This window comes from Meriones unguiculatus, chromosome 19 (assembly GCF_030254825.1).
Source record: "Meriones unguiculatus strain TT.TT164.6M chromosome 19, Bangor_MerUng_6.1, whole genome shotgun sequence".
NCBI lineage: Eukaryota > Metazoa > Chordata > Mammalia > Rodentia > Muridae > Meriones > Meriones unguiculatus.
In genome coordinates, this window is record NC_083366.1 from 52,195,543 (window position 1) to 52,220,595 (window position 25,053).

A 25,053-nucleotide genomic window follows, 5' to 3' on the forward strand; every position below is an offset into this window, starting at 1 on the left:
AACTCCAGTGTAGTGAAGACATGAAAATCTACTACAGAACGTTGTTTGAATAGGAATGTTTGTGACAGTAACATTTGCAGAGCATCAAAAGACAAAACAAGAAAACAAAAACCTATATGGGCATCAGTATAGTTTAACCCAACCAAACAATCAGCCAACCAACCAACAGGAAATTGTAGTACGTAGTACAGCATTTTGTGTAATAGTGTGTGGCTGAATAAAAGAAGAAGCTATGTGTTTAGATGCCCATCTAAAGATTTGGTTGAAATGAAACACACATCCCATGGAGAGAGCCTAAACCCATCCTCACTGTGGGTGTCTGCCAGCACACCACTAGGAACACACAGTCATCATCCTATGAACACAGCGAGTGATGGAGGGGTAAAGCTCTCCCTTTATATGCCCTTGAATCCCTTTGTTGGTTAAAAGGATAATTTCTCTTTACATTTTTTACTGCTGGAAGAAGAATTTTCTCTAAATAGCAGGAGTGCTGCAGCTGGCACTCCTTGGTCTTGGGCAGTAAAGGTCTGGGCAGAGCCAGGTTGTGGGGAATGGCCTGGGGGGGGGGCGTAGTCACCCAGAGCTGATGGCTTTATTCTAAGGAGTTTGTCCAGGGTATCAACAAAGAAGGTAACAGTGGGGCAGAGAGCTTGGGTAAGCCTATAGCTTAAAACTGCCCCTACATATTAAAAGGCAGAAGGAAGCCAGCTCAGGGGTGCATGCCTGTAATCCTGGCACTCAGGGAGGCAGAGGTAGCCTTATCTCTGTGAGTTACAAGCCAGCCTGGTCTACAAAAGCGAGTTCAGGACAGCCAAGATTAGAGAGACCTTGTCTCTCCTTGTTTCTCAGAAAGAAAAAGAGGGGGTGGGGGCATAAATAGGTTGTCCTGGGAGTTTACTTTGAAGAATTCGGAGAGTCCCATCAAATAAAGCCTAAATCAGACAAGAAATTAAATTAAGAGTTAGCGATATGGGCGGGTTGCAACAGGTAAAATCCTGTGACACACACACACACACACACACACACACGCACACACAGAGACAGAGAGACAGAGAGAGCGCACTACTTTGCTCGCTTGGGCTGTTAGTTTTGGGAAGTGGGACCAGATCCAGATCCAAACATGGCATTACTCCACAGCGACTTGAAGAGACTTGGGCTGCAGGAAAGGGGGCAAATTCAGGGTCTTTCTTGATCCCTCCCCACTACTCTGTGTTTACCATTTTGTTTCCACGATAGAAGCAAGGGGTGAGGGAGATGAGCATGTGGATAACGGATTCCCTTTGGTTGGTGGTAGGGAGCAAAGGGAAGTGGAGACCTTGATCTTTCTCTCGAGGGCCCGTAAGCTACAGTTTCAGAAATCGCCCTCCACCTCCACGCCAGCCAGCCTAGACCAGGTGGCTTCACCAGAGCCTGGATGAAAGTCAGGAGAGTGAGAGGACGCAGGATATCTTGACGGACCTCCCCAGAAGCTCTGAGGGCGGCCTTCGGGAGATGGGAAAAGCTTCTCCTGATTTCCAGGAGGCCTGGGTCCACAATTGTAGGTTTGGCTGTGGCTACTAGGAATGGGTACTCCCAGCAAAGATTCAGCGGGCCCTTACACCACCGGACGCGGAAATTCTTTTTACGAATGAAAAGTTTTCTGGATCCTCAGGAAGAAAGTGTCCCACAGGGGCACTTGTAATGTTTGCTTCGAGAAGAGTCCTGAGTGAAAGTGAAGGGTTTTACCTGGGCCTCCTTTTCTCTGACGGGGGCTTTATCTCTCCTGCTCTACCTAATTTCCCCCTTCACTCACTTTTCCTTATTTCACAAATCGCCCTCCTCTCTCCTCTCCGCGACCCCCGCTTTCTAGATCGGCCTCCCTCATCTTTCTCTGGCTTTCCATTTCCCACAGATGTCTTTCTCCCTCTCACCATCCCTCAAATTTCTGACCGAGGCTGGGCCTTCCAAAAATGTCCTTTCTCACAAATTCCCAAGGAGTTGGTGCTAGCGTGTCTTGAATTTACTTTGCCTAGGAATGATGTGAAGGTGGTCCTATTCAAGGGCGGAAGCCAGCGCCACTGGGCCGCGTGGAGAGCCAAGGAGGACGCTTGAAGGTCAGCTCCGGAGCAGGTAGCTGTGCTGAACTTGGTGCCCACTCTGCCCACCTTACCACGGTGTTAGGGCGTGATCACACCACCTCCCAGAACTGGCACCCGGGGCTTCTGCGCTGCTGCTCGAGACACAGTGACACCACAACCGACCTATGGAGATGTCACCGTGATTAAACAGTACGTGATAGCTGGCGACGGCGCGATAATAACGGAAGCAATCACAAACAAAAGAAACGTTGTGCGAGGAGCCAGGTCGAAAAGCCAGAGTTTCTAAGACTGGCCAGAGTCGCCTGAAGTTCCTGGAGATCTCTACCGAGCGCGGGAGCGAGCCCTGGTCCCTTCGCTCGGTAAGGTAGCTTTACATGGTAAGCGGTGCTCCCGTCTCTGCCTGGAGTAAGTGGAGGGGCATTCTTGCTGGGAGGCCTCTCCCTCCTGGGCAGTTCCTCCCGGAGAGCACTGGGACCCTTACTCAGAGCAAGGTGTTTCTGAAAAGGAACCCCGTTGTGAGAACAGATCAGCTGGCCCCATCCCGCCCCCTGCTCCCTTCTGTCTCCTCCCACAGCCTCGCCCACTTCTAGGAGGTGCATCTCCAGCCTGCTGGTCTGCTCTTCCTCCAGAGTCTAGCAGAAAACGCCGCGCAAGCTTCATTTCTGCAAGCTAGGGGCTGTGGCCACCGGATCGTTCCTAATTCGCAAAGGAAAAAGATCCTGGGCAGCAAAACGTTATGGCAAAACAAAAACAAAAACAAAACAAAAAACAGAAAAACGCAGGGCCGGAGGAGACCCTCTTTATTTTTTTTCTCTCCTTGTACCCTCACCCCATCAGATAGATTGATGTATTCGAGACGGACTTAGATGTTTTCATTTAAATTCTAGCGGTTGTGCTTAGGTTGGGCACCTGTCTATTGGCACTTTTTTTGAAAACACCGTTGGAGTGAAATGAAGAAATCCCAACCGCTTTCCAAAATAATGAGCGACCCGGAGCGTTCAAACACGTCAGCAAGAACCCCTTTGGTTTGGGCTGGGATCCAGATCCAGGGAGGAGGAAAGGGGTGAGGAGGGATTGGGGGCGGGGAGCGAGTGGGACTGTTCCCTGGAGTGGCCCCGCGCGGCGCGTGCGTGAACCAGAGCCCGTAATGTATGCTGCCATTAAGAATCCGCGCGGCTTCCAGCGCTCGGGGCGCAAGGACGCATGTGTTGCTCGAATTCAATCCGTGGGGGGAATGCAGATTGCGCTGCGACCCACTGGGTTTGATTTATGAACTGTTACACTAGCGATTGTTTACACATTGCATTTCAGAGCCCAGGCACACCCTCCCCGCCGCGGGCGGCGGGCTGCTGGGTGTGGGAGCCCGCTTCGGCGCCGAGATCAGCCCCCATCCTTCTCCCGCCCTTACACGTACCCCGGGGAGCGCCGACGAACTCCCCCACCCCTACCCCTACCTACGGCGAAATGGGATTTTTTATTTCAACCAACCCGAGAGCCTATACGTGTGTGTCGGTCTGCGTTCCTCCCAGCCTACGCCCGGTCTGCAGACCCGGGACCTGGGTCTCCACTGCGGCTGTTTACGAACCTGGAAGGCCACGCGGAGCCTATAAATAGGGAAGGTGGAAGCGGATCGACTGGCAGATCAATAGGGCCGTGCTGTCTTATTAATTATGAAAGGATTCGCCTCATCTCTCCCCCCCCCCACCCGGCCCCTCTGCCGAGCCCTTAATGGCGGTTCCTTTGCAAGCGGCCTTTTGCCACCGCAGAGGAAGAGGTGTGTGGCGGTTAGGGTCCAGCCAGCAGGAAGGGTGGTTAGGGATCTGGCCCACCTGAGGCCTGGGCAGCCCGCTGACCACCAGCTTTAGATCTCAGTGTGCAAGCCTGGCCCTCCAGCGCGCACAGGAAAGGCCTCTGCTCTCTAATTAACTCGAAAACGACTTCCTTCCCCCCACCTCCTCCAAGTACAAGCGGAATCTGGGAGCCATGGCCAAGTGTCCTAACTAATTAGGGTCCACAGAAGTCAGAGGGTCATCCCGACGGTGGGTGAATTCATCGCTGGCACCGCGTGCTCCTCTGGGCATTCTGGAAACCCGGCGAGGAAACAAAACGACACCCCCACTTCAAACAATAACTTTTATTTTTATACTTCTCTATACTTTGTAGCAAATTTTTGCTGAATTTAATTTATAATAAACTTTTTAAATTACATCTCTCTCTTTTTTTTTTAAAATCAAGGCTCTTTTATGTCAAAATCTTTTTTGTAACTATATTTTAGATTTAACATTGATTACCCCCTTGTGATCTATACCGTTGGATATTCAGGTATGTGTAACAGTTAAAACAAGAGAGAGGAGGGAAAATAAAGGCAGTGGACCTGAAAGACGCTTCGACAATAGCAGGTGAAACCGGCCCCTCGTGACCATAGCAGCATTTCTCTGACCACCTTTCCCACTATAAACAACCTCTCTCTCATCCTTAAAACGCAAAGCCCACACTCTTGTGTTTTCGCTTTTCTGGAGGAGAAATGTGCAGTGGAAATGATCAAAACAAGGTACTGTGGAAGAAAGACGTGAGTGTGACTATTCCCAGATGCTTTCCACGCGGACACCACTCTTGAATTCATTCCCCTGGCCTTCTCCTCTCCTCGCTTTCCTATTAGGAGGAGCCTATCATTTTTCATGTTATCAACATGATTAATATAGTAGGTGGCCCAGGGCCATTCCTGAGATTCTTTTGCCAAAAAATAAAATATTTTTTTTTTTAAAAATGGGGGTGAGTTTGCCGTTTTCTTATTTTTATGTGAAGACGGACTAAAGCTGAGGTCCGGTTTTGGCTGTGCTTGCTTGCTCACTGATCGGTAACATTTGGCAAATAAAAACACGAAGGATCAAACAAAATTAAAAAAAAAAAAAGGAGAGAAACAGAAGATTTCCCACAATCCCATATGAGTGTTTTCAACATCACAGAGAATCACAATGTCCTCAGAGAACGGATGGCTCTTCCTCTCGATTTCCGGGAGCATGGAGTGAGTGTGGGTGGGTGCGCAGGGGGGCGGGGACCCGGTCCCGCGCTCAGAAGGAAAGCCAGGTCGCTAAAGCTGCCGAGAGAGACACCAGGAGCACGGAGAGCGCCGGGAGCAGGGACCCGGCCGCCCCGTTGCCGCCGCCGCAGAGTTCGAATAAGCTGCCTTGGATGTTGAGGTTTTTCGATTCTTTTCTCAGTTTATCCCACATATCTTTCGCCCCTTCCTGGCAATCCGTAAGAGCTGTGACCGTGCAGCTGTGGAAATCCTCCCAGTATCTGGCGAGGAACAGAACAAAACAGAAGGCGTGGGATCACTTTGGGCGCGGGAGGACGGTAGGTCTGCGCCCCGGGTTATCGCACCCTCCCCAACTTTCCCCGGGCGCCTCCTCACCCACCCACACACCCCCACTCGCCTCCCGCCTCCCAGACCTGTTCTGAGCTGGGCAACAACCAGCCAAATCTTCGGCCCATTCCAGAACCCCGGTCCCAGGGCGTGAGGCTCCCCTTTCCCTGTCTGATTTACCTAGTCCGGTGCCAAGCGAGGACCTGCCAGCCGGGAGCGGGGTCGCGCCCGCTGCGCGGCGCTGGCACGGCGTCCTGCGCAAACAGATTGCTCACCCTCCTCCGGGAAAGCTAAGAAAACAGCACTAAGCCTCGCAAGCTGCGGCCCATTAATGCCTCTTAGCTCGCAAGATGGGTGACTCGCTCCGAGCCAGGCCCTCCCCTCCTGGCTTCTCACACCCTCCACCCCCTCGCCCCTTCTGTCTCCCTCCCCTCCCCGCCGCCGTCCGCTCGCCTTCGCTCAGCCCCTCTCCCTCCTCCCAGCCCCCACACCTTCCTTTTGTTTCCAGTTTCTCATTTCCCCCTTCCCACCCTCAGTTTCCCCCTCTCCCATTCCGCGCTTCCCGCCTCGCTTCGGGTCCTCCGAGGTCACCCCGACTTCCAACAGTCCCAGTGCGCCAAAGGCTTCGGGGGACCCCGCCTGCCCTCTGTCCTCTGCGTTCCCGGGTCGGTGAGTGTCAGTGCCTGAGCACCTCAGCTGGCTCTTACAAAACTCCTGTGCTCGGCTCTGCGAGCTGGGTGCTTCGTCCAACTTCCTCCCTATCCTTTTTCAGAGGTTTGGAACCCAGCAGCTTTGGTCCTACAACCTTTGTAGGATCCACTTCTCCCAAGTGGGCATGGTGGCCACCTAGGCTGCTCCCTCCAGGGCAGGGCTCCAAATTCGCCACCTCTGGTCACTTTCAACTCAGCATCTCTCAATACCCCCCCCAGATTCAGCCCCGCCCCCACAACCTTCGTCCAACCTCTCTCTCTCTCTCTTTCTTATTGTTCCCCCTTTCTTCTGGAAACCCAAAATAGATCCCGGAACTAAATATAATCCCAAGCCGTGATCGATTCCTAAGGCGCTGTCTCCTCTCGGAGCTGGGTCGATCCGCGTCTGGTATCTCCGGCCTGGCTCCCACTCCGCCCTGACCCGGCCGCTCAGGGTCAGCAGCCACTCCCAGCGGTGGGAGTGCATTTTTCCCCCAGCTCTTTCCATTTTGCTCGCGTGGGGACTGTAAGCTTGTTGAGGGCAGGTTTTTAGTCTTTGCTTTCACTCCTAGCCTGGCTGGTGGCCCATAGCGAATTATAAATGCTTGTTGGAATTCCTGGAACTCGGGCTGTCTTCTAGGGACTTTCTCCTTTCTTCGAGTTCTTAGGGTTCTGAGACCCGGGCACGGAGCTGTCAGCTTCTGCAATTTGTAGCAAACGTCAACATTTACAGATACTGCAAGGCCCAAGGGACAGCTCCCTTCGGGACTCCAAAGTAATTACACCTGGACAGCAAAAGACTCACAAACTGCTCCTTTCTTTAGGTACCCCAGATAGGGACAGAGCACTTCCGAAATAGTATGTTGAGGAGCAAACATTCATCCTGGGCTGACAGAGGCCAACGTCGTCCACTTGCTGAGCAATGGGCACCATTAACTCAGCGGGATCTGTATCCAGCTCCCTGCAACCTCAGGGACCCACCCTTCCTTCTCTTGTCCCTGTTTTCCAGGACCTCGGTCCTGCTAAACAATTAAAAATGGCTGGGAATAGACTGTTTTATCAAATGCTGGGAGATCAGGGGTATGTAAACCTGTCCTTCCTTACAGGTCCATTCTTATCAGTTGTTTGAAGTTAAATCTTTTTTTTTTTTCTGTTTTGTGATAGCAAAATACCAGCCACTAATTTGTTGGAGTTCCTAGCGGGTACTGAGATGTTTAGGAAAGTTTATAGCAAAATAGACACTCCCATTTGATCGTAATTTAAACGAATGTTCCTCTTCCTTGTTTAGCAAGAGAGGAACCACACACACACTCACAGAGCATGGCATGGAAAGGGGGCACTTTGACTTCTGGGAACAAAGAATGCTGCTTCTTGCTTTGGCTCATGGCAGGGCCATTTCGTGGGGGTGGTTGAATACAGCTGTTTTTGTTTGTTTGTTTGTTGGTGGTGGTTTTCCCCAAAAGGAAAAGAAAATGTATATTGTAGAGGATGAGGGAATTTCTAAGGCCTGCAGCAGCTAGGAGTTCCACTACAGCAAGGCTTTCTGAACACCCCGCTTTCTAGTCAACCACTGAGAAAGCACCATCAAGCCTAGCAATGAAGGCTTCTTCTCTCCTGGGCCCGCAGCTGCTCCCCTCCTCTGCAGAGATCATAGCCATGGGAGGCAAGGCGGGTGGCTACCCTAAACCTGGGAATGGACTAGCCAAGCCTTGGCAAAGCCTGCCAAGCCCCAAAGACACTGACTCACAATACTGTTTTAGACTTTCTCACACCTTCACACTTGCATTTTCTTGGTATGTTTTGGAAGGGCTTTGCTTTTAGGGAAATCTAGTATTAACCCCCAACTCTCCTTAAATCGGAGTCCACTGTTCAGAGTACTAGGCAGGCTACCCACTCACAAGATTATCTCAAAGCATATATATATGTATATATATGAATATATGAACAAGAAATTGCCCAAACTGGAAAGCTTAGGTTAGTGGAGGATTGTCTTTCTTAGCCCACCTCAGACCACGGAGTCCCCTTAGACAGTGGGAGATTCTAAACCAGGGACTTGGGCCTCAGGGCAGCGGTGGCCAGAAGGCAGAAAGGCACAGATCCCCCACTAGCAGAACGTCGAGCAAAGGAGGGGAGAGGGAAGGGCAGCGGATGGGGGTGGGGAGTGGCACTGTACTCTGACCTCAGCAGCGCCCCCAGAAGGGAGACCCAGGTCAGGGAGGAGGACACTCACGTGCACACGGTCTTGATGTTCGTCTTGTCGTCCAGGCCCTGCGGGTAGTTGGCCATGCTGTCGCCCAGCTTGAGCAAACAGTCTGAAAAGCCCTTAAAGACTGCATCGCACTTGCCCGCTGCTCTCACGGCCTGCACCAGGTAAGCTGTGGGAAGGAGGGATAGCCGTAAGTACCTCCGCCACTCTGCCCCACTGCTGACCCTGAGGGCCCCGGGGTGGTCTCTTTTACTGTCCATTCCTGTGGCCCAGGCATGACCTATTTGCGGTAGGCCCACCTCTGGTGCAGATGGAGGGATCCGACCGTGGGCGGGTGCAGATGGCGGGGAGGTGAGTCCATTTATTTTCTCCAGCTAGCTCCCAACTGCGCTCTATTTCTTTTTCTGTTTTCATCGCCCCCTCTTCTCACCTCCCTCATCTCCTTTATTACTCTTTTTTCCCCCTCACTCCCTCCTTGTCTCTCAACACGTCCTCCAGCAAAACCCTGTCACGTCTCACGGTGCAATCTTCCTTTTTTTTTTTCCCTGTGGTGGCAGAGGGGGTCTGAGAAACAGCTCTGCGTGGGTTACGAGGCTGAACCAAGCTCCACGCTCCCAGAGTAGCCATTAGGCGCCTGGACCTTAGGGAGGCGCTCAGCAAATAATTGCTAATGAATGAATGAAAAAAAAATGAATGAATGAATGAAGTATTTGGAAGACCGCATCGGCCAAGGGAACAGGATTTTTATTTTTTATTTTTAAATTACTATTATAAAACTGATTGCTGGCGTGGAGTCAGTTATTTGGGAGGAGACCCTTAGGTGAACAGTTCCCCTGCAGCTCTAAAGAAAAGCAGTTCAAATGCCCAGCTGGGGTGAGGAATGTTCTCAGTAGCTGGTGTGTGTGTGTGTGTGTGTGTGTGTGTGTGTGTGTGTTGTGTTTGTGCGTGCGCTTTCTGTTTCTTTCCCTTTCCTTCTTTGCATAGCTCACCTCTGCACACCCCTTAATGTCCCAGGAAACAGCCAGATCAGACCTTTGCTCTCAAGGTTGCGGCCAGACTGCTAGGCGCCCAGAGACTGCCGCCTAGGGCTCTGGCCCCTATGAGGGGGATGGGGTTGGGAGTAGGTAGAAGCTGTGGCAGTGGCGGTAGGAGACAGAATTAAAAAAAAAAAAAAAAATCCCGGGCTACACTGAGGTCCTAGCTTCCAAACTCAAACCAACCGTACCCGGAGGAGGAGGAGGAGGAGGAGAAGGAGGAGGAGGAGGAGGGTTTAAGAGCTGCTAGCTTCCAAGCCGGCCGGCGCTGCTCACTTGCCATTTTTTTTCCCCACCCGTTGGGAACGAACCGTACTGGGTATTCGGTAAAAAGGCCCCAAACACCTGCGGTACCCGAAGGGGTTAGAGAGAGGCGCCCAGATCTCCGCTGTAGGGGCGGGGAGGAGGGAAAGATGAATCCCAGAGTGGAAATGGGCCTTCGGCTCCAGGGAATCCAAGCACAGGCCTCGCAGGCTGCCATCCCTGTGTGAGAACCCCCCGGAAGGATGGGTCCCCCACCGCCCTCCGCCGCACGTAGCAGCTGGTCCCTGAATGCCCGGCTACTGCAGCCCCGGGAGGAGGAAGGTGACCCGGCCAGCCGCAGCCTGTGGAGAGCTGCGCGTTGGCAGGTTGCAGCAGGAAGAGCAAGGCGGGACTAGAGCTTCCTAATCCGGAACGGGAAGAGACCCGGGTCAATTTCCACTTTAGCCGGGGCACACGTACAGCCTTCCACGAATCCTAGCCTCCCTCACGCGGCACCGTAATAAAAGCAAAATCGAAACACCGACGCCGTGCCTTACGAACAAGTGAATCTTTGTTCCACTGTAGCGCGGTCGGGATGCGAGAAACCCTGCCCAGCTTCCTCGTTAATGCATGCAACAAACATGCCTTTGCGACGAGGAAACAGTGCAACCTGGCCTCTCCGGCCCGGGGACTTTCCTCACCCTTTACCCCCAAAAGTCGGTGTCTGAAAAGATGCCTTGACCATTTTTTTTTTTTTTTTTGAAAGAGGGCTTGGGGCTTTCTAGGGGGCGGGAAACACTCCTGTCACTTTATTTTCCCAGGCGTTGCTATAGCAGACCCCGCAACGCGCATGTGTGCGAGCGTGTGTAAAATACGAATTCGGGAACATTTCTGTGTCTCCCAATGGTGGTTTCTAGAGATCTAGCTTGCACTGGAAAGCCGGAGCAAGGCGCGGGGCAGAGGTTGCAGGCACAAGCCTGCGCGCAGGTTAGTCGAGTCCTCATCCTCCTTGAACCCGGTTACAGCAACCCCCAGGCAGCCAGCTCCGGCTTCCGTCTTCTCCAGCATCCAGTGTGGTTTTCATTTGCTCATTCATTCCTTGGCCTTCTCTCATTCATTCCAAACTTCCTCATTCGTTCACCATCCTTACTTCTCCGCCCCTCCCCAACCCCCACTTTTCTTGTCAAATGTCAGTGATTTGGGACATCTACCATACATGAATTAATAAAGACTGAGGCTCTGGTGCAAAAAAAAAAAAAAAAAAAAGGTAGACATTTGGGAACATATACATTTTAATCCCACTGCCAGTATTTTGATCATTTTCAGGCTGAGGTCAATCAAATGCACCCTTCCTGCAGTAGCTCTTTCATTTATTTTTCTCTTCTTACCCACTGGGAAAACAGAGCCTCCAACACACTGCAGGTGAAACCCCTGCCTTAAAACAATCTCTGTTTCCTGGCCCATAAACATTTGCAGGCTAACTGCAAAGAACGCCACACTCCTTCCCAACACTTAAAGAATTTGTCGCCCTTGGGATCTGCGTCCTACGTTCGTTGCACCTTTGAACTAATGTCAAAGGCACAAAACCGCCAGATGCAAAGCATTAAGTCATTTCCTAAAATTAAAGGAAAAGCCAACATCCCAGTGCAAGCTCTTTGCTTTGCAAAAAATCCCAGTTTCTGCAAAAGGACAGACAGACAAACAAAAACTCCCCCAAACCAAATTCTCAAGATCATGTCAAATGCATGTGGACCCTGATGGAAAGAATCAGTTTTAATATCCCGGGAGCCGCGACTTCTCTACATTTCTTAGGAAGAAAAAAGTGTTCAGTATCCCTTCCCTTGTCCCACACAAATTCCCTAACGTACCCCTGACGTGCTGCAAGGATTTGTCGGTAAGGAACGCTACAGCCTGGCGTGATAACAGTTCCCTCCATCTCCAGAAAGCCCACTGGAGAGTTTCTATTTTTTTCCTTTTGTCCATTCTATTAATAAGCTTCTTTACTTTCACTTTTCAGCTGCATTAATTAAAGTCCCCATCCGGCACCAGATAAGCGGATCCTCTAGTACTTATGACATTTGCAATTTTGGATGGAAAAATATGAGTTTTAAAAAAGCCTCCCGACCATGTAGCCGAGACTCGGACATTCCTTAACATAAAATGGGGACTGAATCCATCTATCCACAAACCGCCGCAAACAAAAATAACAAACACACGGAAAGACATATTGCAAACACCTTAAGCCCCTTTCCTGTATAAAAATGATTGAGATGCTAGTAGCTAAAGTCACAGATACACATGAGCCTGAAAAAGTATTTCGGTGCATATTTGGTTGTTCCTCGGAGGAGTCTGTGGTGCCCGGAGCAAATGCTGCAGCTAGGGTATGGGGGGGAGGGGCGCGGGAAGGACAAAGTTCTAAATGCTGCAGTTTTGAGGACAGCCTTGGAACATCTTGGCTTTCTGCACGGAAACTTTTCAGATCTAGCTTCCCAGGCATCTTATTCCCGCATTCACCTTTCGGCGGCCGCTCAAGACAGTATCTTGCAGCGTAAGAGGGAACACATCCCGTGCCCGGATCCTGTTGTAACCCCGGAGAGGGAAGCAAAGAAAAAAAATGGATGTGCGCCTTGGAGAAAAGGGGGAAAACCCCCGTTGGAAAACAGCTGGCCGCACACGCTTCCCAGCAGAAGTCTCAGGAAAAAAACCAAACCAGGAGCCCAGTGTCCCCTAGAGCTACTGCCCCGACCCCGGCTGTCCACAGGGTTTTCTGCAGCCAGCGGCGGAGGCGCCTCCGAGGCTGGCCACCTCCGGCCGTCTACCGAGCTCTACCGGGCGGTCACTTACCTATTTGCACCGCGAGGATCAGTGAGATATATCTGCCGTTCAACTTAAGTCCCATCCTACGTTTACTCAAACCATTTGCGACCGCAGACCTTTAAATAGTTAGTTTAGAGAACGCGGGGGAAAGCTGAAACATAGGCATTGCCAACAAGTTCCGGGAGCGACCGAGACTTTATGCACTGGGAAGGCAGAGGGAGGAGAGAAAGAGAGGGAGCGAGGAAGAGACAGAAAGAGAGCGAGAGAGTGAGAGGCTGGGGGGGGGAGAAGAGCTGGGAATGGTTCGCTCCATTAGGAGGGGGCGGAGGAAGTACAGCCTCACGCCCACGAGCAGGCCTGACGTGGGGGATGACTCGGATTGATTTTTTTTCTTTTCTTTCTTTTTTTTTTAAATACAGACACCTTGGAGAATCGCCATTTATAGTCATAAGACTCTGGAATTAATCAGATATCTCCAATTAATGTGCGATCTCAACGAAATCTCGCCTCTCGGGGTGACCGCTCCCCATCCCGGTGGCCACCCCCCCCGCCTCCTCGTTCCAGGGTCCCCCCCACAGCCCCGCCCCCTCCCTGCGCAGCAGAACCGGGGGCTCCCTCTCCTCTCCCCGCCCGGAGCCGGGGAGTCCTGGCGCGCCCACTCGATTGTTCAACCTGCTCCCTCCTCTACAACGAATCCAGGATCTTCCAACCCGACACCGGGGTTGGAGGAGCTTAGGGCCCCGAGTGTGTGTGTGTGTGTGTGTGTGTGTGTGTGTGTGTGTTGGGGGGGCGCAACCAGCCGAGTCACCCCTTCCTGCCCCCAGCGGCCTGCAGACCCGCACCTGCCTACCCTCTTTTCCTCCAGCCCCAAGGCTGAGCTCTAGGCATAGCCTGGAGCGCGTGAGCACACAACCGGGCTCTTAGTACCTTGCACACCCTTGCTCACAGGCGCGCACGCCCGGGAGCGGAGCCGAGCGCCCCCCGAGCCCGCCCGCACACCCCGCCCGCGAGCGCGCGTACACGCCCAGGCCCCGGGGGGTTCGCTCTGCACACACGGGGGGCGCCCCAGAAATAGACTCCGTGTGCCCCGTTGTGAATCTCAACCGCTAGCGACGCGCGCCCACCCGAGGGGCAGCTCTACCGAAGGGCGCGGAGACACCTATTTTTTGGGGGGGGGGGCGGGGAAGGAGTTGAGCTTCGGCTAAGATTCGGATTCTCGTGATTTACCAACTCTCAGAGAGCTTTAGGAAATTTCCAAGGCAAGCTTTGGCGTGCTGGCTCCTTTCTGGGAGGTTCACGGGGTCGTTTGTTAGGTCGCATTCACATGTACACACACACACACACACACACGCACACGCACCCACGTCCATCACGTACGCACACGCACACCGGGATCCACTTGCATCCGCGCTCGCTGTCTTTTTTTTTTTTTTTTGATGATCCAGCAGAGACTGCAGCAACGAAATATCTCTTTAGCTGCGTTTGTGCAAGGTCCCGGAGTGGGGTCGTGGAAGATGGAAAAACAACCAGGCCTAAGTCTTCAAAAGCAATTCAATTTGGTTTTCTCTCTCCTCCTCCTTTTTTTTTTTCTTTTTTCTGCAATGCACCACACCCTCTCCCCAAGCCTAAATCCTAGCTTCTTTAATCAAATATTGAAGGCCGCACTGGCCAACTTTATCACTTCAGCCAACGAAGAGATAAGCGAAAAGGAAAAGAGAGAAAGAGAGAGAGAAAACCTTCATATTTTGCAAGACTGCCGAGCGGCCGCGTTAGGCTATCAAGTTTGCAGAAACGCAAGGGCGTTAGGGAGCTGGGGTGTCAGTTGTATTGGCCTCTGGAGGCCCCTGCAACTGGGAGCCCATAGAGCCATCTGTGCAGCACAGACTGAGGAGAGAAAGGGGTGCAAAGCTCGGGTCGGGTAATGGGGGGACGGAGGAGGACCGCGGGGATCCAGACCGCCGCGCGCACGGAGGAGGGGACCCGGGCCCGCTGCCCCGCAGCCCCGCAAACCCGGGGGCGGGAGGCCTGGGCTCTAGGGGCGGAGTCACGGCCCCGCCCCTGGTGATGTCACCGCTTGGTGGGCGGGGCTTTCCCGCTGTCCAGGGGCCAGCGGAGTTTCCTGGTCCAACCCAGCCAGCCTTCAGAGGCTCCTTGAAAATCAGAAAAGGTGGGCAGGACGGAGGCGGGGCGAGGACGGGTGGCGAGAGGGGGGCGTCCCTCGGACCCGCCCCCAACGCCCTCCAATGGCAGAGAGGGGGCTGGCGAGGGGCGGGGCCTCAAAGTTGGGAGCCAGCCCCGGTACCCGCTAGTTCCCCCTGGGTAACACGCTCCACGCCAGCGGCTTCCCCCTCTCCCACCCCCGCCCGTGGCTCTGAGCCGAGTCCTCCTGTCTACGCGCCACAGTTTCAGAGCCTGGGTACCGGGCGCATTTACATTTCGTGCCCTCAACGTCCTTGCCTCCCTCCTGCTCACTCCTCGGGACCTTCTAGAACGTTTTCTGGGGGTGCGCTGGGATCCTCCCCACGACATCCTTTCCCACTCGGAACCTGAGGCTTTAGGGTTTGTGTGAGGAGGCTACGTCGAAAGACTAAAGGAAGCGGAGTGAAGCCGGTGCCCGAGGGCAGGCGTCCGCAGTCCCGCGCGCGTGCGTAGATTCGGGACCGCTCTGGGCTGCCACATCTGGGTCCCCTGAGGGTCCTTTCCTTCACACTGGCCCTCTCTGCTTCCTGGCCTCCCCTCGCTGGCACCGGTCTTTAAAAAAATGTGAAGCGAGAGGCTGGCAGAGATACTGTCCATAAATAATCCGGGGGATGAATAATTGAAAGCAAATGCTAACGACGTTTTTGTTTTCGAAATTTCCAATCTTTAAATCGCGGGTCGTTCTGCAGTCTAGGCTCAGGAAGGCTTTGGTTTTTTTTCCTAGTTCCGCAACTGAAGGCTAACAAAAGCCAACATTGGCAATGCACACGCAAGGGTGCAGTATCCATGGTTGGGGATGGATTGGTGGACATTCCACTCTTATTAATTTGAAAAGCCTATTCGTGTCATATTTAATGTGAAGGAAGGCCTTGAGGGAGGGCAGACACAGCTCTAGCCTTCAGATGACCTTGGCTGTCCCTGGGAGGTTTGGGGTTGTCTTCTCCCAATCTGAAAACAAAGGTCTATATGACGCAATTGCCAAAGGGTCTTCAACTTTGCCTTTTTTTGTGAACCAGGGCTATTCTAGAATATCATGGACAGGTCTGGAAGCGGAAATGTACAAGCCACAGCATAATACCCATGTGTAGGTATTGTCATAGGTCAACAGAGGCGATGGTTTTGTTTGCTTTTTTCCTCTTCAAATAAACAATTTCCCTAAAAGTAAAAGAAACAAATACAGTTCAGGACGTTAAAAAAAAAAGTGCTTGGGGTTAGGGTTAGCAGGTTGAGTACAAGGAACACCTAAAGTGAATGTGCGTAATTAAGTGACAGGCTTAGCCACTCCAGTTTGGCGGAGCAGTTTATTTCCCAGCTTCCTCGACTAATCCATCATGCGTAGGCGCCCCAGAAGTTGCCTTCTCAAGACTCCTTGAAACTGTTTGCTAGAGCAGTTGTCAGGGCCAGTGGGAGGTTCCATCTCTGGCTTCTAGGCCAGAAATGGAGCCAATGTTGTACCAGAATAAATTGACCCAGCAATACATCTCTCTCAAATTCAATCTGTCATTTGTTTTTAACCTTCAGCTAAAACATTTAGTCAAAGTATGAGCGTGAATACGAATCTCGCTAGTTCTTATCCTTGAAGCGGCTCTACCTTTTTTTAAATAGGAGGGGAGTGAACTGGCATACCGTATCTTGTCATTTGAAGTCCCAATAAAACTCCATGGAAGGGGAAGAGGCAGGGGGGTGATGATAATACATCACAAATTGTCTTTCATATGTAAAATGTATACGTGTGTATGTGTGTGTGTGTGTGTGTGTGTGTGTGTGTGTGTGATTAAAGCAGAAGGGGAGGCTACAAAAAAGAAGGGGAGTCAGTGGGCAGGATAAGAAGGGTTAGTAGCGGGGTGAATGAATATGAGCATAGTACAATGACTGCATCTGTGAAATGCCCTGGTGAAACCCATTATCTTGAATGTGAAAGAAAAGATTTAATTAGAAAAAAAAATCCCTATTAAGAGGCCTCTTTCTACCCTCCTGCTTACTCCTGGTAAGGTGACTTTTCTCCCTTTGGGTCATGAGGCTTTGCAAAATCGAGTGACACCTTTAGTCTTGCAATCCCTGGCTGACTGAGATAGCTTGGTTTTAAGGCAGACATTTGGATTCCAGAAGTAAATGTTCTCCTCTTAAAAATAAGCGTTGAAGAGCGGGGGTGGGGTTTGGAGGTGAGGGAGGCACACATCTTTAATCCCAGCACTTGGGAGGCAGAGGCAGACAGATCTCTGTGAGTTTGAGGCCAGCCTGGTCTACAGGGCTAGTTCCAGGACAGCCAGTGATACACAAAGAAACCTTGTGTCAGAAAAAACAAAACAAAAACAAACAAACAAAAAAAAAACATTGTTATTGTGAAATGTAGACAGAGAACAATTCACAAAGCAAGGATGTATGTATGATGAGGTGAACATCTGCATGGCTCCTCCCCACACTGGACCAGCTGGAAGAGAAATAAGGATGAGGTGGGATCTGTGTTCCCTTGTGTGATCCCTGGGCCAGAAGGAGCAAAGGTGCTGCTGGCACAATTAACTACTTGGATGAGGTCCGTGAGGGGCACACTGATGTCGTGTGATCTCTGAAGACCTGTGCGCTGAATACTAGAAGGGTGTCCTTCTTGAGTGGTGGTCCCTCCTGGAGTGGTCTTGAGCTGTTACAAGCTTGCTCCACAGCGTCAGAAAAGGAATAAGCCTCATGGAAACATACAGTAAAATGTCAAGAGTTGGGGAAAGTGAAAGGGGATTTGAATACTCTGTTTTCTTGGTGGCTAAGGGCTTTGCTACACTTTCCATAAGGTTAGTTTATCTCTCAGTGGTTCCTGTGTAGAAATTTAATGACTGAAGTGAGACATTAAGAGAATGGTAACAACGAAACTATGGCGTTTAGAGGCAGAGCCTTGGGGAAGTGATCAGGATCTGGCGCGATCATTATGGCGATCCAGGACTGTACACTGCTAGCTGGCTTCGTAGAGTGACCGACCATGTGACTAAGACTTAGCCTCCTGAGGGCTGGGATTATAGGCCCGCACAACTACACTCAGCTAGGTGAAAATTAGGCCCCAAATAGGCATTAAAAACCGTGAACTGAAAAATATTGACAATGTCAATTATAATAAACGGAAAACTCTTTATCAATGACACCTTAAAGAAAACGAAAAAAGCAAATTACAAACGACCACAAAAATTGGTATTAAAGTGGTACAAAGACCCACAACTGGTCGAGAGGTAGAGAAGAGACTGGCATGCTCAGCCCTAAGTGGGAGATCTGTGTTCTATACCCTCTTCCCAAAACTCAGGGATCATTGTGGAAGAGGCTGCAGGAAGACTGTAAGAGACAGGAGCAGCCTAGGACATCAAGGACACAGTGTTGTCCAGACATGACAGGGCAGTCGCACATATAAACACACAAGGATTGTGGTAGTACACACAAGACCTGCACAAACTCAGGTCAGAGTAAACCCACCTTAGAGAGGAAAGTTGGTTGTGGAGCTATTGGCAACTGATAGCCAATGGAGGGGAGGGGAGTCAGTTCTCCTTAGGAGTGGTGGCCCCTGGTAGGTCAATCACACTCTAGCAGATGGTCCTACACCCAAGTACAAGGCAGTACAAATTGGACTTGATTGGTCCTTTTTCTCCCTCCTCCCTCTTTCCCTCCCTCCCTTCCCCCTTCTCTTTCTTTCTGAAGGCAGAAGTTGGTTGGGCATGGAAAAAGGGATTCTAGAAGGAGCTGGGAGAATGGAGATGAATATGATCAAAAGACACCATGGGAAATTCTCAAAGAATTAATATATAAAAATAAGTGCCGTATGCACTGGGTACTTTCCAGATACTGCTGTGAGCATTTTACGTAGAGTAATAAAGTAAAATCTCAAAAATGTAAAAAAAGTTGTTAAGAACACACACATAATAAAATAAATAAATTTCATGTGTAAAAGAGCATATGTAATTTAATCCAAGAGTGTGGTAAAACTGGCTCACTGTTAAAAACAACAGCAAACCAAAGAAAACAACAAACAAACATATCTTATGTCTGTCGGGTCCTAGATAGTTTATAAGACCACAAGTGCAAGGATAACCCCCAGTGGGCCCCGTCTCATGTTCCCTCATTGCCACTCTGCAATCATGCAGCTACAGCAGGATTACCCCAGGACATCAGAGCTGTGCTTTCCATGCTTCCCATAACTGTGTTGACAGGCTGAAGCACTGGGGTAACTTGGGTTGGCGTCTGCCCCCAGCCCTTGCCTCTCTGTCGCTCTCCTCTCTACCTCTCTTTTCCTCTAGTGTGGAGCTCAGAGGATGACTTGGAGTCAGTTCTGTCCTTCAACTTGGAAGAACAGGGCACTTTTACCCTCGGAGTCCTCTCTTGGATTCACTATTTCCTCTTTTGTAATGGGTGGATCCTTTTTTTTTTATTGTGGAGAAACATTCCGGAATTACAGTGATGTCCTAGTTCACACATGCACACGTCTCCCCAATTTTTGCATCAGGGCAATCTTTGTGAAATGCTATTACTATAAAAGCACTGGTTTGTGTTTCTAATTTTGATATTAATACAATGCCACCTATTTATTTACATATGACCTTCACCTACAGCCTCCGCACTCTTTTATTTTCAGCTTATTTTTGTTAGTGTATGTTAAAATAGGCCCCCCTAAGTGAGATGTTTGATTGCCTTTGGACATTTCTTGAATTATTGCTTCTACTCTAATAGAATCACCTGACATAAAACTTCTGGGACCAAAGGTGTGAGATTTTTTTCTTCCACCCACCAAAAACTTCTTCAGCAAACCTCAACTGCTCATCCTCTAATTCAATTTTCACATTCGATACCTGCAGACAGCATCAGATCCCACAGGTTTGGGCTCAGTCCCACAGGACTGCCCTCATTCTGGGCGCCAGGATTGAGAGGTAGGTCATCTGCTATGCTTTCTGAACAACTGCCAATAAACTGAGGGTTACTTTGATTCCCTTGCTGGGATTTTGGTGAATTTGTAAGCGTGGCTCATAGAACTCAGGGGAGGAGCATTTACTTATGTTTATTTCTGTAAGTACCGCGAGCTACCGGACTGCACCACTGGAGCATCCGCTTATGTTTACCACAACGGATAAAGAGCCATATGGAATAGTGGCATGGGGGCAGAGTACCTAGGAGGGAGTGTGGCGTTTCCTGCCTTCTCTAGTGCCACCATCCAGAAGCTGCCGAGCTGCTCTGCATCTGGGAAGCATATTGCTGCATAGCTTCAATCATTTTTTAATGGGAATTTTTATGTGTTTAGTTCGAAAGAATATTCATCACGTCACTTTTTCTGTAAGTGGGTATGAGTATCTAGTGTATCAACTTCCCTGATTGTATTGTTTGTATCATACTTGTATGTATCCATTCTCTCTGCAGCTCAAACATGTGTTGCACACTCACTTTTGCATTTACTACTTTACCTATCAGCATGGCCAAGCTTTGCATAGGACTACAGTTTTAGAGTCCAGTGATATCTGTCATTTTTAGAGTCCGGTAATATTTCATTGTGCTTTCGATTTGAACTTCTGTGAACATGCTGAGTATTTTTTTTTCATATACTTGTTGGCTTCTTATAAGCCATTAAGAAAAAATTATTTTATTTTTAACTGTGTGTATGTGTGTGTGTGTGTGTGTGTGTGTGTGTGTGAGAGAGAGAGAGAGAGAGAGAGAGAGAGAGAGAGAGAGAGAGAGACTATGGGTGTTCAAGGATGTCAGAGGCGTCAGATCTCCTGGAGTTGGAATTACAGGAGGTTATGAGCTACCATGTGGATAGTGGGACTCAAACTCAGGTCCTCTAGAAGACCAGGTATCCTCTTAACTGCTAAGCTACATCTCAAACCCCCTATATGCTATTTCTTGAGAGATGTCTATTCGGGTTTTTACCCATGGTATTTTTAAAAAAGCTGAGTAACAGGTACCATTCTTTGTTTTTATTTTTATTTTGTGTGTGTGTGTGTGTGTGTGTGTGTGTGTGTGTTGTGACTGCATGTATGTCTGTGCACCATTTGTATGTGGTGCCTGCAGAGGTCAGAGACGGTGTCAGATCTTCTGGACCACAGTTACAGATGATTGTAAGCCTCTGTGTGGTGCTGGGAATCCACCCAGAGTCCTCTGGAAGGGCCACAAGTGCCCTTAGCCACTGAGCCATCTCTTTAGTCCCTTTGCCCATGTTTTAGTTGGGTTATTTTTCTTCTTGCTAGGAGGCCCCTTCTGCAGGCCATTCCTATCCTTTGTGTTTCTGTAGCTTTGCAGAAGCTTATTAATTTGATGAGATTCTACTTTCTGTATTCTGAGATTATACACAAAATTGTTCAGGTCAACACACAAAATAGATTTTTCCCTTCTGTTTTGTCTCAGTAGATTTAAATTCAGGTCTCACACTGAGTTAGGGCTCTTTCCTTTGCTCTCAGCTCCTGCGTGTGCTCAGAGGAGAGGTCGTGTGAGCACACAGTGATGTAGCAGCCTCATGTGAGCCAGGAGTAGGCCACATAATGGACTCAGCCTTGCTGCAGATATGCTGGATTTCTCCCCACTAGGACTGTGAGAAAGAAATCTCTGCTGTTTACACCACCCCCTCTAAGGCAGTTGGGGCCTGAGCTCAGAAATGATTGATATCTGTTGCTGCTTATATTGAGCTTCTGCGCTGTAATGTCGCTCTTTCTGTTCCTCTTTCCATTTTGCATCCTGGGAAGAAGTCACTATATTCAAACATTATTTTCACAAATGGGAAGTGAGAGACAGGAAGTAACATCCTAGACAGAGACTACATAAGAAGGGAGGGCATTTCTTCCAGGCAAGTTATTTACCTCTTTGTTATTTTTTTTGTTAATTTATTCAGTTATTTATTCACATCTGTATAGACGGACTGATAATTGCTTTTTGGTTATAGTCTGTGTTACTTTATTATCATTATATTTTGCTCATATTGTCCCAGCTGTGACCACTGAGAGAGAGTTATTTCAGCTAGCCTATGTCTCCCATTGACAGACTCTGTAACTGTAGGCCATTTTCCTTTCTTGGTGGGGGGCAAGAGAGGGGGCTCCCAGGAGGACCCCTTTAGCTTCACCCAACTTGAGAAATGCTCATTCCTCCAGGGAGAGCTGCTTCCTTTCCTCGGACCTAGAAAACAAAATCTAGACAGTGTTGTGCTTGTTGCTCTGGTGTGATTTCCACTCACTTCAGTTGACTCAGTCAGAAGACGCATGAAGTTGTGTGTGTCCCCAGATCAGTAAGTACTTTGCTATATGTCCATCTGGGCCTGCATTAAGCTAAACATGAGTCTACATGATGCCTCTGACTTTACTCATCAGCCCAGGGATTATCCTACCCTCCCTTCTTGCTGCTTGGTCACCTTCTTCTCCAACAGGTAAATGATTGACAGTCACTTTCTGCCACACCTCCACCCAGTCATTCACTTCCAAGACTCGTGTGGTGGTGTCAGTGATGAGCTGAATGCACACGGGAAAGACTGTTCAAGGGAGGATGGATGATGTTTACAAACGCCCCCCCCCTTTTCTTTCTGTCTTGCAGACTCCACTGGGTTCAGGCACTTGGGTCAGCCCCTTTCTCCCTCACAGCCTCAGTGAGACCTTGTGCTCTTGCCATATAATTAGATTCTTGTCACAGTTCGAATTCCATCCTGATAGTCTTTGACTTCCTAAATGATCTTTAAAAAAATTTTGCATACATTAGGCTTTCTTTGTCAGGTACATTCTATGAGTTTTGACAGGTGCAAATTGGGATTGACTGATGTGCATAGCTCCAGAATCTTTGAGAAAAGGGAATGACCACTTCGGTTCAGCCAATTCTCATTTTAAGGCACATGGGGAGAATCTTAAAGCCACCCCCCAAAGCAATTCAAGCAGTGTGGCTGTAAAAATAAGTTATTTGGAATTTGACATGTTCTATTAGCCACAAATTAAAATGTAAAAGGACGTAAGTGAAAATCAATTAACAATATACTTTATTCAACAATAATTAACCACAATGCATTATATTTATGTATCAGAATACTATAATTTCAATGTGTAATTCATGTAAAAGTTATTAAGTTATGTTACTTTGTGTTGTTCTCAAGCAATTTGTATTTTACTCACTCAGAGCAGCCCAGCTGTAACTCAATTCTCATTAGACACAATGGCTACTGGTCACTCTGCTGGAGAGTGAAAGATCTAAGAGATCCTTGTGTTTAGTAGCCTTGGAGATCCGCAAAGACTCCACCCACTACGGTTAGGTCTCAGGATATCCATATATCCAGAAATGAGCACAGCCTGCACTCTGGAAGGATTTCTGGTGGTTAGATTAAAGCTAGCATTCCTCAAAAACTTGTGAAAGCAGTTCCCATTTGCCTAAAGAAGTCCTTTCCCTTATGGCTGTCAGAAAGAACATATGGCTACCTGTGGCACCTATCATCATATCAAAGTCCATGTTGGTGTCCAGGCTTCCCGAGTGTCACAAGTACCTGCTATACATTTCAAAGTCCATGCTAATTTTTTTTGGCCCATTTCTACTTGTAATCTACATGATTTGGCCACCTCCTTCTGGATCACTGCCTCTTTCTTGCCATGCTCTGTTCTCTCTCTTGGTGTTTAGCTATCTCCACTACTCTACTATGCTTTCTCCCGCTCTCCTGGCTCTCTACCCATAGTGCCGGCTGTGTCCAATCTCTTTCTCTCTGCTTTGGCCTCTTCTAGATGACTCTGAAAATTTTCTCTTTCCAGATGTTGTTCACAATAAAAACCTTCCCCTGATAGTGAACTGGTTATGTTGGCAGTTTGTCTACTGCACCTTCTGTTATACATCTGGTGCGGAAAACTGGGAGGGGTATAAATGGACCGCTTTCCAAGGACCTGTCCTCTCCTAGCCCTATCAAGCAGATGATTTGACTCTTCTAATGTATGAACAGATCATTTGTTTCTCCTGGCTTCTGCTACCCACTGTATTCAACGCCAAATCCTAGAGTCTTCCTCCTCAGCCACTTCTCTTCTGTCTTCTCTAACCCTAACCTCTGCTCATCTGCTCTACAAGTGTCTTGTCCGTCTCACTGTCTCCCAGAGCCTGCTATGCCTGCCCTCCTCCCTGACCGGATGCCCATCGCATGGAAAAGCTGTTTCTCTTTGTCTCACTGGAGTTTGCTGCATGCTGCTCCACTGTGGTTCAGGGCCTCTCTCTGCACTTACCTTCTCTGTTGGAAGCCTTCTGTGGCAGAGTTCCTCTTTGGGACCATCTTCCTTCAGCCTCTACTACCTCCTCAATATGCTTCTTGAATAAGCTTCTGAAGGATATCTTTTTTCCTGCTTGCTCTATCTTTCAGCTCTCTCCTGGACCCTGTTCCATCCTTCGTGCTTGTCTGAGGGAGTCTGAACTAACCACAGGCTCTTACTAGGCTACTCATTCTCCATCTCTGAACTCTCCTTGGACCCAAAGATTCCATTAAAACCTCCCGATCTCACTGAAAGAGGGTTGGCCTCCATAACCAGTCTCAGTGGCCTGAAAATGAACACTCAGTTTCCAAATTCTTGAGGATTATAACAACTTCTGCCACTGTGCAAACAAATGATCCCAAAACTCTTACTGCTAAGCTTTCTCTGCTCTCTACTCTCAAAAAAAATCTCTTAGCTCTAAGCCTTCTTTGTTCTCTACTGGCTCTAGTCTCTCTTGTTCTCTCTGATCTAGAGATCCAAAGGTCTTTTGGGTATGGATGATATTAAAAATTGTCACATGGTGTTCTATTCTAGATGGCTCTGGTGCTGGGTTATGGCCCAAGCACACTTGTTTTAAAGTTTCCTCCACACTGGGTGGTGGTGGCACATGTCTTAAATCCCAGCACTTGGGAGGCAGAGGCAGGTAGATCTCTGTGAGTTTGAAGCTAGCCTGGTCTACAAAATGAGTTCCAGGATAGGCAAGGCTACACAGTCTTGAACATTGTCTCAAAAAAATTTATTTTTTCTTCAAACAGGCAGATATGAGGAGGCCATGGTGTGATTCTGCTTTGGGCTGCTGCCAAGTCTGGGTCCATGGTTCTACTGCAGCTGGGGTCTCTCTCAGTTTGTGGCCCAAGTTACCACCAAAAGCCAAGTAGATGTCCGATGTCTGTGGTCTGGGCTGCCACTGGAGACCATGTGGATATCTGAGGGCCATGCTGCCTTGGGGGAACATGCTGAATGGCCTGTGCTGCCACCTGAGGCCATGGGGATATATGTGCTCAGGCTGCTGCCAGGCTGACCATGTCTGGGTTCCTGATCTTATGGCAGCTGCAGTCTGTGTTGATGTCCCAAAGGCCATGCACATATCTGCGGTCTGGACTGCCACCCGAGGCACTGTGCTGAGATAACCTCACCCCTTGCCTGGGCAGGAGAGCAGGAGAGCTGTCCCTGCCCCTCACTGGCTGCAGCACTTGGGAGAGCAGGTCCCCTCA

The 25,053-nt window shown here is 49.5% G+C and overlaps 1 protein-coding gene across 2 annotated transcripts; it reads right to left on the bottom strand.

Annotated features, from left to right (window-relative positions):
* Window positions 1–4,197: 4,197 nt before the first annotated feature.
* Nrn1 (neuritin 1) lies at window positions 4,198–12,891 on the bottom strand. 2 transcript variants are annotated; one of them, XM_021645440.2, is made up of 3 exons: window positions 12,462–12,891; window positions 8,365–8,509; window positions 4,198–5,378 (listed from the first exon to the last, which is right to left on the bottom strand). In XM_021645440.2, the coding sequence occupies exons 1-3, from the start codon at window positions 12,514–12,516 to the stop codon at window positions 5,150–5,152; spliced, it is 429 nt and encodes a 142-aa protein (XP_021501115.1). In that variant the 5' UTR covers window positions 12,517–12,891; the 3' UTR covers window positions 4,198–5,149. The 2 variants fall into 2 exon arrangements, with proteins under 2 accessions (XP_021501115.1, XP_060228342.1); XM_060372359.1 differs by lacking the exon at window positions 12,462–12,891 and adding an exon at window positions 8,640–8,784.
* Window positions 12,892–25,053: the final 12,162 nt, after the last annotated feature.

Excerpts from the sequence above, each read along its gene's own strand:
- Nrn1 (XM_060372359.1), bottom strand. The coding sequence starts at position 8,754 with ATGAAAACAGAAAAAGAAATAGAGCGCAGTTGGGAGCTAGCTGGAGAA. Across the intron at positions 8,510-8,639 it reads TCCCTCCATCTGCACCAGAG|CTTACCTGGTGCAGGCCGTG; the intron begins GTGGGCCTACCG and ends TCCTTCCCACAG. Across the intron at positions 5,379-8,364 it reads AACATCAAGACCGTGTGCAC|ATACTGGGAGGATTTCCACA; the intron begins GTGAGTGTCCTC and ends GTTCCTCGCCAG.